The sequence below is a fragment of the Trachinotus anak genome, unplaced genomic scaffold (assembly GCF_046630095.1).
Source record: "Trachinotus anak isolate AG129_WGS33_773 ecotype Australia unplaced genomic scaffold, CSIRO_AGI_Tana_v1 ptg000015l, whole genome shotgun sequence".
Classification (NCBI taxonomy): Eukaryota; Metazoa; Chordata; class Actinopteri; order Carangiformes; family Carangidae; genus Trachinotus; species Trachinotus anak.
In genome coordinates this window covers 15155331-15171343 of record NW_027273866.1, presented here as the reverse complement: position 1 = coordinate 15171343, position 16013 = coordinate 15155331, and the positions used below count along the sequence as shown (strand labels likewise).

General features: G+C 38.9%; 1 protein-coding gene across 3 annotated transcripts; it reads right to left on the bottom strand.

Moving 5' to 3' along the window:
• Positions 1 to 3: 3 nt before the first annotated feature.
• Positions 4 to 16007, bottom strand: smc6 (structural maintenance of chromosomes 6). 3 transcript variants are annotated; one of them, XM_071498080.1, is made up of 27 exons: positions 15746 to 16006; positions 14706 to 14860; positions 14513 to 14624; positions 12843 to 12948; positions 12587 to 12723; positions 10884 to 10945; positions 10632 to 10712; positions 10400 to 10501; positions 9657 to 9776; positions 9334 to 9429; positions 8970 to 9116; positions 8755 to 8843; positions 8482 to 8652; positions 8169 to 8347; positions 7449 to 7650; positions 7217 to 7331; positions 6939 to 7099; positions 5698 to 5833; positions 5405 to 5485; positions 5152 to 5322; positions 4746 to 4883; positions 4370 to 4515; positions 2979 to 3104; positions 2773 to 2878; positions 2196 to 2348; positions 1961 to 2058; positions 4 to 908 (listed from the first exon to the last, which is right to left on the bottom strand). In XM_071498080.1, exons 2-27 carry the CDS (start codon positions 14844 to 14846, stop codon positions 821 to 823), a joined length of 3264 nt encoding a protein of 1087 aa, XP_071354181.1. In that variant the 5' UTR covers positions 14847 to 14860; positions 15746 to 16006; the 3' UTR covers positions 4 to 820. The 3 variants fall into 3 exon arrangements, 2 of the variants coding, with proteins under 2 accessions (XP_071354181.1, XP_071354182.1); XR_011693635.1 differs by lacking the exons at positions 4 to 908; positions 1961 to 2058 and having other exon boundaries at positions 2208 to 2348; positions 2983 to 3104; positions 15746 to 16007; XM_071498081.1 differs by lacking the exons at positions 12587 to 12723; positions 12843 to 12948; positions 14513 to 14624; positions 14706 to 14860; positions 15746 to 16006 and having other exon boundaries at positions 10632 to 10734.
• Between the last annotated feature and the right edge of the window lie 6 nt (positions 16008 to 16013).

Below are 16013 nucleotides of genomic sequence, written 5' to 3'. Positions count from 1 at the left end.
TCCTTAGATTTCTATGTAAAATTTATTGTAATAATGGTTACACTTTTTTGTGGAAATGACAGTTAACAGTGGGATGAGTGATGAGGAGCAAATTCTACAGATTCTAACTGCCTGTTGTAAATATAGAAACACTGAATGGTTGAGAGGAGTCCTGGTTTCACAGATTCAAAATCTTGTGGTACCAGACTCCTGAGGTAAAAAACAGTTTTCAAAAACACCTTCAGGTACCGTATTACACAAATGACACACATTACACATAAAGGATTCAGAAGTTAAGTTAATTTGTTGCATTACTTCAATCACAAAACGAAGAAAAAAAAACTCAATTTCATAAAAACATATAAAATGTTTTAAAAAAATGACACTAGTCAGTGTATAGTGAGCACAAACAGCGCTTCAGGTTTAAAGTTGCACAGTGTATGACCTTTGAGTGTTTTTCACTCATATTGGAATTTATTTCTACTTTAAATGTGCTGATGATAAATATTCTGAACATTAAAACCAAAACTCAGAGTCCAGCGAGCAGCACCGAGAGGTATTACTGCTGTTTACACCCAAACCAAACGGACCACAAGAGTTTCAACAGACCAACTCATCAACACTGTCGTACCTAAAAGTCCCTGGTCTCCCTGGAGGGGACAAAAACAAAGCCTTCCCAGTGAAAACAAAAAAAAAAAAAAAAAACAAGAATAAATTGTAGATCATTATTTAGTCACAAATGTATCTCTGCAAACACAAGAGACCTTTACATACAGCAACTCACAGACACATACAGAAATACTGAAGTGGACAGTAATAGTGCACATAAACATTTAAACATCTAAACATCTTCGTCCCCCGTTTCACTCCGGTTTCTTTCTGGATCTTGAAGCTGGTGGATTTTGATGAGCCTGCTTTTGGGGAGACTCCTGAAAGCCACAAATCACAGGTTCATTGGATTAGTTATCAAACATTAATGACATGTTGAATTAAGACTTTAGAGAAAGAGTGTGCTGACGTAACGAATAGATTTTTCTCATGGTTTTGTAAAAATGAAAATTATTATCTAAATTAGCATTTGAATTATGTAATTATGAACTTAATTTAAAGGACAGATTCAATATAATTAAATAAACCAATTTAGATAGGAAATAACATTAATGAATAAAGACTGTAATTCAAAAATAGTTTTAAATTAATTCACACATCAGTTTATAAAACACAACTTAAAAGCAGAAAAATAAAATACACACTGACAAATTATATATATTATATATATATATATATATATATATATAATTCTTATTTATTTTTATTTTTTAAATTTTTTTAAATATAAATATGTAATTTGTGTAACTGAACATAATTGAGCACTAAAACCTTTCAGTTTATCTGGAGGCTGCTTCAGCCTCAATACATAATGTTTTAAGAAGTAAAAAATAATTCAGCTTTGAATGATAATTTTTGTCTGAAATTTACATTTACATAAACCAAAATCAGTTATTTTGTTAAAAATTCTCTCCCTCATTGATAAAACTTTATCTGTGAATATGAAGACTTTTAATCTCTCAAGTTTAACTGCTGGACACAGGATGTCTCCTACTTCACGAACAAGTCCACTCTCAGTGGACGTGAACTGGAGGTTTCAAGTTTCCACATCACACTTGTGCACTGGACCAGGACTGGCTTCAAACTAGTTGTGGAGTCCGACAAAATCATGCTCGTACATAAAATCCTTAAACTGAGATTTAAAGCGAGCACAGAGAAACTTCAGCAGGTAAATGTGAAAACATCCCTGTAGTGTCAAACTCTGTATATAGATCATTTTGCAAAGGGAAGATCAAACATCCAAGAGAAGTAATAATAAGAAAAACACATTTTTGTGTGGAGGAGGAGTTTAAAGAAATCATGTAAAATGAAAAGTTAAAAGTAATGGAAAGAACAGCATGAAAACAGAGACAAACATCAAGTAGAGCGCCACCTGGTGGTCAGAGGAGTGATGAAGATAAACTGGCGGAGGTGCTGCCGCTCTGACAGCTCCAGGAGCAGATCCAGAGAAATTCTCCGATTGTGCATATCCTGCCAAGAAAAACGAAGGGGACTTGTTAATCAAAGCAAGTCAACGCCAAACTTTAGCTACGTTTATTTTCTTGGCTTTACACAAATGAAGTGTGTCAGCTCTCACTGTGTTTCTGATGTCTACTTTGTGTACTCACCATGTAGACGTCGAACTCGTCGAGGCATCTGAAGGGGGATTCGGTGATCTCCCACAGGGAGAGCATGAAGCAAACGGTGGAGAAGGAGCGCTCACCCCCAGACAGCGACCTCATGTCACTCACAACATCATCCTCCCTGCCTGGAGGCTTCACCTTTTACATGTGTCACAACAGGTTGTAATATGCACCAGTGTTTTTTCCATGAAGCAAAATTTAAAAAAAAAAAAAGGCAGGTCCTGTAGCAGGTTCCAGTTTTTTTAGGTTATTTATGAGCAGAGACAAAATGAGAGGATGACGTGGACTTGAGACGAGAACATGGTCAGCATCTTGCCACCAGGATTTAAAATTAGTGTGTTAAAATCACTACCTTCAAGTGTTTTCTCATCATTTTTCGCAATTAAGAGTCTTTTTTGATTTTGATTTGGTAAAACTTACAATTAAATATCTCAGAAATTGTATTTCCTTTATTAAGCAAAGAAAAAAACTATCATGCTACACAATAAATGCTTTAAGGCAGACAGAGGCACTACTACTGTATCTATGCTTTTGATAAACAGTGACAGATAAACAGACGTACCGAGATTGAGAGTGTCTCGTTGTTGTGATCAAAAATCATTGAGCCACAGCAGTTCATCTTTATCAGGAAGTTGTTGAAGTATAACTTGCATCTGACAGAGAGAGACCTGCAGGAGGAAGAAAGCATCAGACAGGAGCAGCACTTTTCCTCTGCCAGTTAGGCACCGTCTTTAAGTTGTTTTTCAAATGTAGCAGGTCGTTATTTACCTACGCATTATTTTGTATCTGTTCTGCCTGTCTGCCATGATGTTATCGAGGCGGTCGATGAACCTCCGCAGGTCTCTCACTTGGTTGGTTTTCTCTCTGTAGAGAGCCAGGGCCTCGGCATACTCCCTAATGAGGGCAGAGGGAAGAAATTGGCGTAGCCTAAATATTTTCTGACTTCAGCCGTCAGTGTGCACATGTAAAATGAGGGCAGAAGATGATTTAGTGATGGCCGACGGGCAGATTGGATTGAGGTATGCAGTAGAAAAAGCTGTCAGCGGCAGAAGAAACTTTATTGGTTGAGTTGAACCTCAGTGGACAGTTACATAATTTTTGTCTGACATGGTAACTAAAACTGAAACCTGCTGTAAACCTGCTGAAAACCACGATGAGGCAGAACGAAGCTCTTAACTCTTCTGACAAATGTCCCCTGTGAGTGAAATCCTTTGATATAGTACGTAATTATATTATTATTATTTACTATTTTTTATACTGTTGCATAATTTAATCAGTAACAACACATCATAGTTCATAAGCTCATCATATGTTTTGTATATGTAAAGTCATCTGTGGTTACAGCGCTCAAAAAAAAGCACAACAGTAAACAGTACAATGTTTTTTTATATACACTCAGTTGGCAGTTGATTAGGTACACCTAGCTACAGCTGATAACACAACAGTCCTGCAATAGATCCTCCCCCATGGAGGTCATAGTGGGGGAGGTGTTGATGCAACCTGATGATGCAGTTTGTGATGCTGCTGAACTGTATTGCATTAGACAGAAGGGTATTTCTGTTATTTAGCCTACACCCATAAATGTTCTTGACTGTTGTATTGCAGTGTGTGTGTGTGTGTGTGTGTGTGTGTGTGTGTGTGTGTGTGTGTGTGTGTGTGTGTGTGTGTGTGTGTGTGTGTGTGTGTGTATGTATGTATGTATGTATATATATATATATATATATATATATATATATATATACATACATACATACACACACACACACACACACACACACACACACACACACACACACACACACACATATATATGTGTGTGTTAAATTATAAGAGTAGAGGTCTAAAGCAGCATAACATAAACATAATCAAATTAGGCACAAGTACCTTAAATTTGTATTTAAACATAGTATTTGAGTACATGTACATTTCACCACTGATTTACATGTATTTTATAAATGCATTGACATGGATGATGTTACATTTGCAGTCAGTCAAACTGCTTGTGGAAAAACTGAGGCAGTGAGAATCAAACATTAAAATTAGTTATGACTCACAGGCAGAGCAGCTCTGTGAGAGGTGTTTTGAATTAACTACCAACTAAAATCAGTGTGGTGGGTGTGAAGTAACAACTGGTTCCAGATGTTTTCAGGATTTCTCACCTGACCACCTGCTCGTGTTCGCCGTGGCTGCTCTCGTACACCTTCATCTTCTTCTTCAGCCGAGTGATTTCTATGTCGACGCTTCTGGTGCTGTCGGGCGCCTGCTGCCGTTCAGGACTGATCTTTGAGGCTTTGGCCACATATTCCTGTCATCACATGTGATGCCTGATGAGAGTCTGGCAACTCTGAATTTCACTGGTGAGAGCTACAGAACTAAATCGTCTGCTCGGTTGAGTTTACTAACTGCTAGCAGACCTGAATATCTTACTGTAACTTAAATACATCAAGTGAGTTTGATATAAAATGCACAGCTAAAAAAGCCTCCAGTATAAGTCTTTGGTAGATGTAATGTCAGATTAGGTAAAGCTTTTGTTACCTGTAACTCTTCTTCTCTTTGTGCAAGGTCACTTTTCATAGCTTGGACGTTGTCTTCATAAGACTTCAGTGTGTTTTCTAAAATCTTCAGGTTTCGTTCATGCCTTGCGCACTCTGCCTCCAGTTTCAGCTGCTCATCCTGTAGAGGCCAACAATAAAAATCTATTTCACTATCACCACTTCTGGTGGTTTAAACCAGCATGAAATAAAGACTACATCCCTACAGATTACTTTAGGGCACATTATACAAGAGAAAAAAACTTTAAATTCAAATGATTCACAGATCAAAAACATTTAAGAGCAGACAACAGATGTAACATCAAAAGCACACAAGTGTTGCAGAGAGCTGTTGTCAGCAATCTTTTTTTAGTCTGTGAACAAAGTGAAACAACAATGTGAGACTGTACCTTCAACGGTTCCATTTCCTCAGAAAGCTGATCAATTCGTTCTCTCACTGATGAGTACTTGCAGCCTACGTCTTCCACCATTTTCTGGTGCTTGTCGAGCTCTTTCTTTGCTTCATGAACAGTTTGTTCTTCTGCCTGGATTTTCTGTTGGTTCTCGTGAGCAACTTCTTCCTGCAAGAAATATCTGAAGACATTAGACTTCCATAATCCATGGTGTCCTGTACTGGGGTAGGAATAAAATCTAAATTATTACCAAGGAGCTGATGTCATCAGTTTGCTCCTCACCAGCTGTCTCCAGCTCAGCTATTGTTGCCTTGACTTGATTAACAGAGGCCTGCATTAAAAACAAAGGAAAACAGTGAAATTATTTCTGATGACATGGCATTTATATAATCAATCCTTCCTTTCACAAACAGCACAAAGGGAAGCGGAGAGAAAGCAAGAGGAGGAGGAAGACAGGAAATCCAAAGAGTGAGCAGAGAAAAGTGAAATGAAAACCAAGCAGTAGATTGTCATGCACATCCAGCTAGAGCACGCTTCACTGACCAGAGTCCTCTTCAGGGTCATGATGGTGCTGTTCAGCTCGCTCTCCATTCTCATGATGTCCTCAGTCACAGAGGACACGTGGGACTGGAACCTGGACAGCTGAGCCTGGTGATTCTCCAGGTCTGACTCCAACATACTGTGACAGGCAGCATTGACTTCATCTCAACTCAAGACCCCACACACTCGTAAATGTACCACATTTAACAGCCACATTATGTCCTCTTTTGAAAACTCGTAAAACATATAAATTACATTTGACATTAGGGGGAAGCCAATAAAAATATAAAGCTTTAGGTTTGAGTATTTCACTAAATGTAAGTGTCAAATTATGCATTGGAACATTGGAGCCACTACTAATTAGACTATGTCAATAGTATCAGGCATGCATGTATGATGTAAAGGAGACATTTATATATATATATATATATATATATATATATATATATATATATATATATATATATATATATATATATATATATATATATATATATATATATATATATATATATATATACACACACACACACACACACACACATATACACATACTAGTTATTCTCAAGACATGTTTTAAACTATGGAAAAATACTCTGCTCTAATTAATATTGTGGCCTGGACCCACATCCACTCTTACTTCCTCATTGAGAAATTTCACATCAGGCCTTGTGCCCCCACCCACCACTGCTGGTTGCACTAGGTTAACAGGTGAAAGAGCAGAGTGTATCAAGATAGTTAGTGGAGGAAACACTGGAGAGACTCAGCTACATGTTTGAGCCTCAGTCAGACGTGTTGGGACCAAAATAAGCAACTAGCAGACGGATCAGAACGGTTAGCATAGTTATCTTTTATTTGTTTATGTTGTTTGTTAGCTTGTAAGTGGCAGTAGCTGACACAGTGTTAGTGGTTGTGCTAATGAAAACTCTTGCTCTCTGTACTAACACTGTTTCAGTTTATTTTGCACCATTCCTGCAGGTTGACAGGTTATATGTTATATGCTATACGTTATATGAAACCCTGGCTGTGTGACTCTGTTTTTAGGAGACTGTCATTGGTTCCCTGCAGTTCTAAGGTGGAAATACACAGTCATGGCGACATGTCTTGTATTAAATAAAAAATATCAAACAGACATGTTAACAAGGTTAAAAACTTAGCTAAATGAAACAGTTTGCCAGAAACCATTTTTTTTTCATCACTGGTGCGTATTGCAGATCTGTGGATGTAAAAAGTACCTTAGTTACCTTATTTCACTTTCAAGATCCCCGCCGAGATATTTGGCCATGCTCAAGTCAGAGGTGTAATAACGGTTCGGATACACCTGATCGCCCTCCACAGTGAAGGCCTCACGGCAGTTTTTAGGCGGTCGACCTTGCTGCATGACCCTCCTGGCTTTGTCTTTCTCCTACGATCAAACACAGGTCAGATGTTGACGATGAAACAAAAATATAACGACTCCACTGCTATGAAAATATTCACTCGTGCAATATTCAGCATAAACTTGTGTTTGAGAGATACTAACTTTGATTATCAGAATTGATTCAATCCCTCTCATATCTATCAGGCAGTTGATGACGATGGGGCTCGTTGCTGTGAATATGTCCAGCACAGATGGGTATTCAGGATGAGATGCTTTCCTACAAAACACCAGAGAAGTAAAACCAAAATGTGGCTCTAAAATGTGCTGGACAAACGACTTTAAAAGAAAATGAGGCGAGAAAAAAGATCAACTAGTCTGAAATGCTGCTGCTGACCGTCCATGTATGTTGTAAACTTTTTCAGAGAAAGGGCTGACGATGATCTGCGGTCTGCTGCCCTTTGGATAATAGCGAGACATGAGCTCCTGAAGGACGGCCTCGTCCTTGTAGTTGTCACAGCAGAAAGCCTTCATGAAGCTGCGCAGACAGCACTCCACGGCTACGGCTAAGGTGGGATCCTTCAAACTGATACACGCACCTGAAAACAAACAGACTGTCAATTACAATTTGTACAATTAATTCACTTCAAATCTTTTAAATGATGTGATTTCCAACATTTGAAAAAAATAAAGTACTTTTAACACATTGATTAACTGCACAAACACTAATTATCTGTAGGGTGAATCATTTAATTTATCTGTTGACTTTTAATTTCCTGTCTGTCTCTTCTAGTTCTATCTAATAATGGCAATGCCCAAAAAATAACTTTAAAAAATAACTTAAACAATGACTGATTTAGTTTTAAGTAATAGTTCAACAATGTGGAAATCCACTAATTCGCTTTCTTGCAGAGAGTTAGATGAGAAGATTGATACCAACACTCATGTTGTAATGGAAAATATGAACCTTGTTTCTAGCTAAGCTAGAGGTATCAACGGTGGTATCAATCTACTCACCTTACTCTCAATAAGTAAGTGTCAAACTGTTCCTTTAAGTACCACCCAGTCTCTTTTGTAATGGAGAGGAAGTCAAACTAAACACAGAAATGAAAGTCACCTATTGGACCGATGGGTCTCTTGTGAAAGCGTCCTGTAGCAAACGCCTCAGCGATGGAACCCAGCAGGTCGGGTACATGATCTCCAAACCGCTTCAGTTTGTTGGATCGGCTGGCGAGGAGCTGATTCTTCCTCTTCAGTTTGGACTCATACAAAACCTGGATATTTCTTTCCTCCAGTCTGGTGAATACAAACAGAGCCTGATCGTGAAATTTCACAGAAGTGTGGATAAAATTGACTCCCACTCACATGACTCTCAAACTACACCTCCTTGGCAGAAAGTTTGTGTGAAAGCAAATATAATTTTCTTGTACCTCAGTTTGTCCCGCTCCTCCTTTCCTTTGAAAAGAGTCTGATGTTTGGTCTTGATCTCTTGATTGAGCTGTGTGCACTTGTTCTCCAGCTCTGCGAGCTGCTCTTTCACATTAGATAAAGTCTTCTGTCGTTTTGTATATTCTGTCTCTCCATCACTGTTCAGGCTTATGCTAAAATACAGTAATAATATATCTATAATTTCACAGAATGCATATCTGCATGAAGGTAAAGACATCACTTTAAAGACTTTCTTTCACATTTCTACTCCCTACCTGGTTTTTGCCTTGTTAATTTTCTCCTGAAGAAGGTTTTGCTCCTGTTCTGACTGTTTGAGTTTGTTCACAGCCCGAAAATAAACAAGCTGTGGGAAAAGATTATGTCTCTTTAACCAATATAAATTATGAAGACGTGATATATTTGAAATTAAAAAAAAAAACACAGCTTTGCACAGACACAGAACCAGGCTGTTATACTTCCGAGTCAGTACCTCCTGCTCCTTGTGAGCTTTGCTAATGACCTTCACTTGCTCCTTCAACGCGAGACTGTCCTCTGATTGGGACTCTTGCTCCTCTCTCAGACTGTCAATTCTGCTTTTGATGCTCTGAAGCCTCTTCTCTATTTGTATAACCTTAGTCTGTGTGTGAGATAAGACAGAGAAAAGAACGACAGTGCCTTAAAAGACAATGTGTAAAATCAATGACTGTGTTCTTCGGTGGAGGACAACTGCTGTAAACATGAAAATCCAATGACGTAAGGCGGGTCGGTTTATACAGTGGCGAAGGTCTGAAGGGCTCCAACACTTATAAATAGACTTGTATATATTTAACAGAAGAGGAACACTCATGACTCACCTGACAGAGCTGAAGGTTTTCCTGATGTTTGTAATTATTCTCTTCCCTTTCAGTGTCCTCCCTCAATTGTTGAACCAACTGCTCCTTGTCTCTGACCTGAAAGTGATGATTAAAAAAAAAAGTGCAAGTTCAAGTGCAGCAATTTATTAAAGGCTATGAGCCCAATGGAAATGTTAGGTAATATGTTTTATTTCTTGTTTCTTTTCATACTGTCTGCACAGTCCTCAGAACTTATTAAATTATAAAGAAGCTCTGACTACTCTTAGAAACTCTTACTTAAGTGTTTGGTTTATTTCATAAACTGATGACGGGTAAATTCTTACCAAACACCAAGCCATTGCTTTCTTCAGATTCTCCAACACCTCCTTCATCTCACTGAAGGACGATAAATTTTCATACCTCTCTTTCCTCTGTAGAAACTCTTGCTTCAGGTCCTTGAGACACTGAAGACAAAAATTGAAAAAAAAAAGATTTATTGGAAAATAACAAAAAAACAAGCAAATTTTATACAGCACTTAAAAAACAGAAGGTACAAAGGAAGGGGTGGGAGGAAGAAGACGGGATAGAGGGAGATAGAAGTGATACAGTACAACGGTTAAAGTAAAAAATAAAAGCTGAACAAAACCAATGGGTTTTGGGATACCTTTTAAAGGAGCTATCGAGCAAGTTTTGCTATTGCTACATAGCTAACGTTAGCATTAACCGCTGTTCACTTACCAGACCTGCTGAAAGCTTCAGCCAGTGTTGAGTTTACAACGCAAGACGTAAGAAAACGTCCTCTGAGCAGCTGTTTGATGCTGATGTCTCATCCAGATTCACAGGTAAACAGCCCGTTATGCGAACGCTGGCTATGTAGCAATAGCAAAACTCACAAACAGCTCCTTTAAATACATGAATTGATATGAAGCGCTTAAATCTTCCACTTCCAGAAAACAATTACTTCCACTGTGTTTAAATAAAAAATAAGTATCATACTTTACATAAATATTACCTTAAATTTGAAACTATAAATTACGGAACAGCTGGTAAATCAGTGGGTTTGTGGCTGGTGCGTTAAACACTGTACCTCCTCTTGTTTCTCAACCTGCTGTCGTGTGACTGTCTTAGTGTGCTTGATATGGATGTAATCCCTCTTCATCTGTTCCAGCAGAGTTGCTTTCATAAAGAACTAAAAATGACAAACAACAGTGTTTATTTAGACACGCTAGAAAAAAATATACGGTCACATTAGCTTCTCTACACACAGATGTAATCTTCATTCAAATTCAGAGCTCATAATCAACGTGGTGATCTTGTACCTTATACTTGTCTGATTCACTTTTTGAATGCAGGAACTGTTTACTCATTTCTTGGTTGAGAATGGACACTGGATTATCCAACTGGAATACACAAACAAATGTCCTGCTGAGGCTTTAAAGTATGTGACTTGTGTGCAACAACCAAAATAATTGCTATATTTAAAATGTTAGACAATAAAACAAATGCATTCACCAAAAGTAAAAAGCTGCAAAAGAAAAAAATCACTTTTTTTCCAGCTTGACAGTCAGTACCTGGATGTTGAAGTGATCCAAAATGGCGGTCAGTTCCTCCTTCTTGTTTGAAATAAGTTGTCCTTAAACAAATAACAAATAATGTGGTTAACATCTCTACTGCTCTGAAGATGAGAATATAAACTGCATAAAAATAATTAATACAAAACTGGCAGAGCAGCAAAAATGGCTAAATTAAAATGAGGATGTGAGGATCTGATGCATTTCTTAATCAACTAATAACAGTGAACTAAACAAAACAAGTTATTTGATTACATAATCCTGAGCTGTGGGAAATCATTTTCACCACTTTCTAGCATTTTACGGACAAAACAATTAATAGATTAATGAAAAACAAAACAAATGGTAGATTAATCGATGATTGAATTGATTAGTAAGAGTAGAATGGGGGGCAGAGCCTTCAGCTATCAGGCTCCTCTCCTGTGGAACCAGCTCCCAGTGTGGGTTCGGGAGGCAGACCCCCTCTCTACCTTTAAGATCAGGCTTAAAACTGTCTTGTTTAGTAAAGCTTATAGTTAGGGCTGGCTCGGGTATGTCCTGACCCATCCCTTAGTTATGCTGCTATAGAGCTAGACTGCTGGGGGATTCCCATGATTCACTGGGCGCTCTCTCCCTATTTCTGTCTCTCTCCCCCTCTCTCTCTCAATGACTTCATGCCATTAACTTTGTTTTTTTTTTTTCTCTCCCGTAGTTTTGTGCTTCTCCTCTCTCTCCCTCTCTCTGTCCTCATTCTGCAGGTATCTCTGCCTCGGGAGCAGCAGGATCCAGATCCACCACTACTCATCTTTACTATTACTATTACCTGTCTTTATTATTAATAACGCCATTACCGACACAGCTGTTCCTGGTCTCTCTCTCTTCTCTCCCCTCTCCTCCCCCTCCCCCTCTTTCTATCTTCCCCTAAACCCAACCGGTCGAGGCAGACGGCCCCCCCCCCCCACCCTGAGCCCGGTTCTGTTGGAGGTTTCTTCCTGTTAAAAGGGAGTTTTTCCTCCCCCCTGTCGCCAAGCGCTTGCTCGTTGTGGGAACTGTTGGGTTTTTCTCTGTAACAAAGTAAGGTCTTGACCTTACCCTGTAAAGTGCCTTGAGATAATGTATATTATGATTTGGCGCTATACAAATAAAATTGAATTGAATTGAATTGAATTAATTACAACAATAGTGAGCTGCAGCCCTGCACATTACAACTGGAAAGAGGAAGGACAGCTGTGGAGTGAAGCATGACCACCCCTGATAAAGTGAATAGAGAGCATGTGTCGTTTAAATATCTACTCAGGTTGAGAACTTATTAACCCACGTCCTCCGTCTATGGACCATGTTCAGAGGCAAGGTTCTCTGGGAGCTCAATCAGTAACTGGTATTGAGGCAAACGCAGTTCTAGCTCCTTTTATTTATAGAATAACTCTGTGACATTTACAACTTCTGAAAAACATCAGTGCAGATGTGAATGTAAACATAAGACACGAATGGTAGAAAACAGGGAAACAGTGCCATGCATATAAAATGCATGCATGTGAGTTTACAGGGGAAAATTCCTGACCGAGAGTAAAGAATGTATACAGTGCTGGGAGATGACAGTCTGACCGAAGTGCTTTGTCTTCGCTCCCAAGTGCGTCTGGAGTATTTGAAATGAAGGGAAGATTTAATAAGACTGGGACTGACTCAGCCTGACATGAAGAGAATCTGTAACTCAGGAAAGTCACCTGCTTTGTTCTTCAGCCTGCAGGTCCGACTTCCATCACTTGAGATGCGATGCTCGATGGAGATGCAGTCGCCGTAGACGTCCTTTTTATAAGCATCTGGTCCTCTGTTTCTCAGTTTGACTGTTATATCTGCAGTACTGAGGAGCAGAGTAAACTGTTCGAGTACCAGTTCCATACTACAGCATTTACAACAACACAATTAAGGGACATTGAAGGACCTTCATGACTGGATTTCACATTTCATACTCTGACTTACTTTTCACCACTCTTCACGAAATCCTTCAGCGACACTCCTCTGTTAGTGACGGTGGCCTTTCCGCCGAGGCCGACAATCAGAGCCGTCAGGATGGCACTTTTTCCACCTGAGAATTTATTTTGAAACAAGGGTGAGTGATTTAATCAGTGCACGGGAAGCATATCACAGACAGGTAGCAGTGCACAAGTAGAACGAAAGATTGCAGGCAAATAAATGCAAATCGCACATTCACTGATGCTTCAGGAGAGCTGTCGCTGAATACACAAATTCTTAGTCATCAAAGGGATGAACAAGAAATGAACTAACAGATGACTTTATGCAGAAGCCTGACAAAGTATATAAAACATACGTGTAGCCCAGTTATATTATACATCATATTATAATTTAAGTTTCCTGTTATGCAACAGATGTGATTATTAATAATTAATTATTTATGAGTAAAAGCTTAATCGACATAAAAAGATCAGAAAAACAACACGTCCTATTCAGACAGTGATTATTCTAATAAATAATAAGAGGGAACAATCTTAATTAGGTGGAATTAGAGCTGCAATGTTTAGTTAATTAATCAGGTAGCAGATCATCATAAAAAGTAATCGGGGACTGTTTTGATAATTAATCATTTCATAATCATTTTTCAAGCAAAAAGCTACACATTCCTGGATAGTTGCTGCTTTTCTTTGTGTAATGTGATATTAAATTTAATATTTTCTGGATTAAGTTGGTGAAAATTTTTTTTCCCTTTTTTTCTGACATCAAACGATTAATCAAGACAATAATAATCAGCAGAAAAATCAATAATCAAAAGTATAGTTAGTTGCAGCCTTTGGTGGGATACACTGTATAAAGTAATGATTTCTAATAATAACACTGGGGAACAATTTGAAAAAAATTTCTGTTGAGTTAGATTTTTAAGCTGATTAAAACTAAAATTGGCAGCTGATTCCAAAACTGCAGTCAGTCTTTTTCTAGCACGTCAAGTTTTTTCTCCACAGCTCACCCTCCAGATGAGCAAAGCTCCACTGATCAGCTGTAGTAAGACTTGCCAGCTGATTACGATTGGACTCATCAACAGCTACGTGGCAACTTGTGTGTGCAGCTCCCAATAGGTCAGTACTATCAATATCTGCAAACAGAAAGCTAGCATAGTAGGAATTAAGAGGATTTGCGCTGGCTTTTCTCTTAACCATGGACATACCGTTGTAAGTTCTATTTCATTTTATGCTGTTTTTTTAGTTTTCAAAGCTTGTAACTATTCCATCTTAGTACAGTATTTTTCATATTTTTTAAGAAAACAGGGATCCTATAGTTCAAAAACTTGACGTGATAGAGAAAAACTGAGATCAGTTTTGGATTCCGCACCCAAAAATTAGTTAAAAACAGCTGTCAGACCTAACTCAACAAAAATTGTGTTCCCCAGTGTAATATATAAGAATTTCCATGTGGCTCTAGTCCATCTATCTAAAACAGCGGACAACAGTTACACTCCTACATGATATTAATTGACAAAATGTCCTGTTAAACCGACAAAAATGCATAATGTTGCTGTCATTCACAGAGAGTACATCCTGTGGATTTGCCTGCCACCACAGCCGGGTTGGGATGTGTTAAACACACAAGCCACACAAGTCAACAGCAGATCACATAACATGGAGAGAAACAGTTCTTACTTCCATTGTTTCCCACAATGAAATTCACATTGGGCCCAAAGTGGAAGGGACTGAGGAAGTGGTGACACATGAAATTCTTTAGAGTGATGCTTTCAATGAGGCCAATGTCTCCCTAAAAGAGATACAGAAATCATTATATGACATCGAATGAGCTGGTGAGAGGTAAAGACTGTCTGACTGTTAATTTACTCACTGTGGCAGAGTGAGTGAAGATGCTGGAGGACGGCCGCTGATGGTTTGTATCATCTGGCAGATCTTCAGTGCACACAGCTGTCACTCGGCGGCTCTTGACAGCTCCCACATCACTGATCACTTTGCCTTTCCTCTTACTCATTTTGAAACAAGTCACTGGAAATAGAATTAACAGGAAGAAACCGATCACTAATATCTGTACTGTAAGTCAGGCGTTCTTCCCCTGAGTCTCAAGGCAGGTTCGAGTTTTTAAAGTATGGGGATGAACATCCTTAATTTTTCATTTTGCCAAAAACGCAGAGCATCTCTTTGAATTGTGCCACATCAGCTTTTAATGATGATCACTCTGTGCGGTTCAACAAATTCTTCAAGTTCCTTCTTTTTTTTTTAAAGTCAGGGATCCTTTCGAAACTGAGCTTTCTGCTATTTTGAGTGACGTCAGCTGTTCTGCAGGGTTGTATTTAAAGATTGTGAATAGCTATGAACAATGCAGTGGACAAAAACTAGTTTCTCAAAGTCTGAGCATGTGAAAAAAGTATGTGAGCCTTTTGTCTTGCAGCCAGGAAGCCATAGTCTGAAGCTTACAGCTCAACAGCAATAACAACAGGTGTTACACAAGACTGCAGAAAAACATGTTATCCAATTTTTGAGTTTCCATTCATTTTTTAAATGATTCATACTGCAATTAAGCTGAATAAACATATTTCAAAACAAATGTTTGTACATGCACATAGATGTAGTACAACTCTAAATGGCTGCAGACTCCCAGGCAAGGAAGTTGTATAGCAGGTATTCTTAGTTATTTGCACAGGCTGGTTTTTGGCTGTTTTTTTTCCTTCCACCTGTCATGTCTGAGGCATGTAGGAAATAATGGAAGCACCGTGACCCAGTGTTTTCATGACAATGCACAAAGGTCTAATACAGCACTTTGACTTAAAGCCACAATAAAAACGAGTTTCTACAAAACGCGTCAAAAACTTCTGGTAAACTTCAGCGTTTTTTGGAGCATAAACACATGAGACTGTCGGAAGCTTCGCCTACCATCGTGCGCTCGCCTGTGTGTGCAGCCTGCAGAAACAAGCCTGGCTTCGCACTTCCTGGTGTCGGCGCTGAGCAGCGAGCTGCGGCGGTGACAGCGGCTCCAACGCGGAACCGAGCGCTCCCCGCCCACCTGCGGGCCGCGGCTCCTCTTCTGGTGTGTTTGTTTTCATCAGAGGATAGTGGTGTGAGTTTCAACCGGCCTCTACTCGCAGTTTGTCCCACATTAGACCATCAAACGCAGTCTGCTTGTTGACTGGAGTGTGATTGA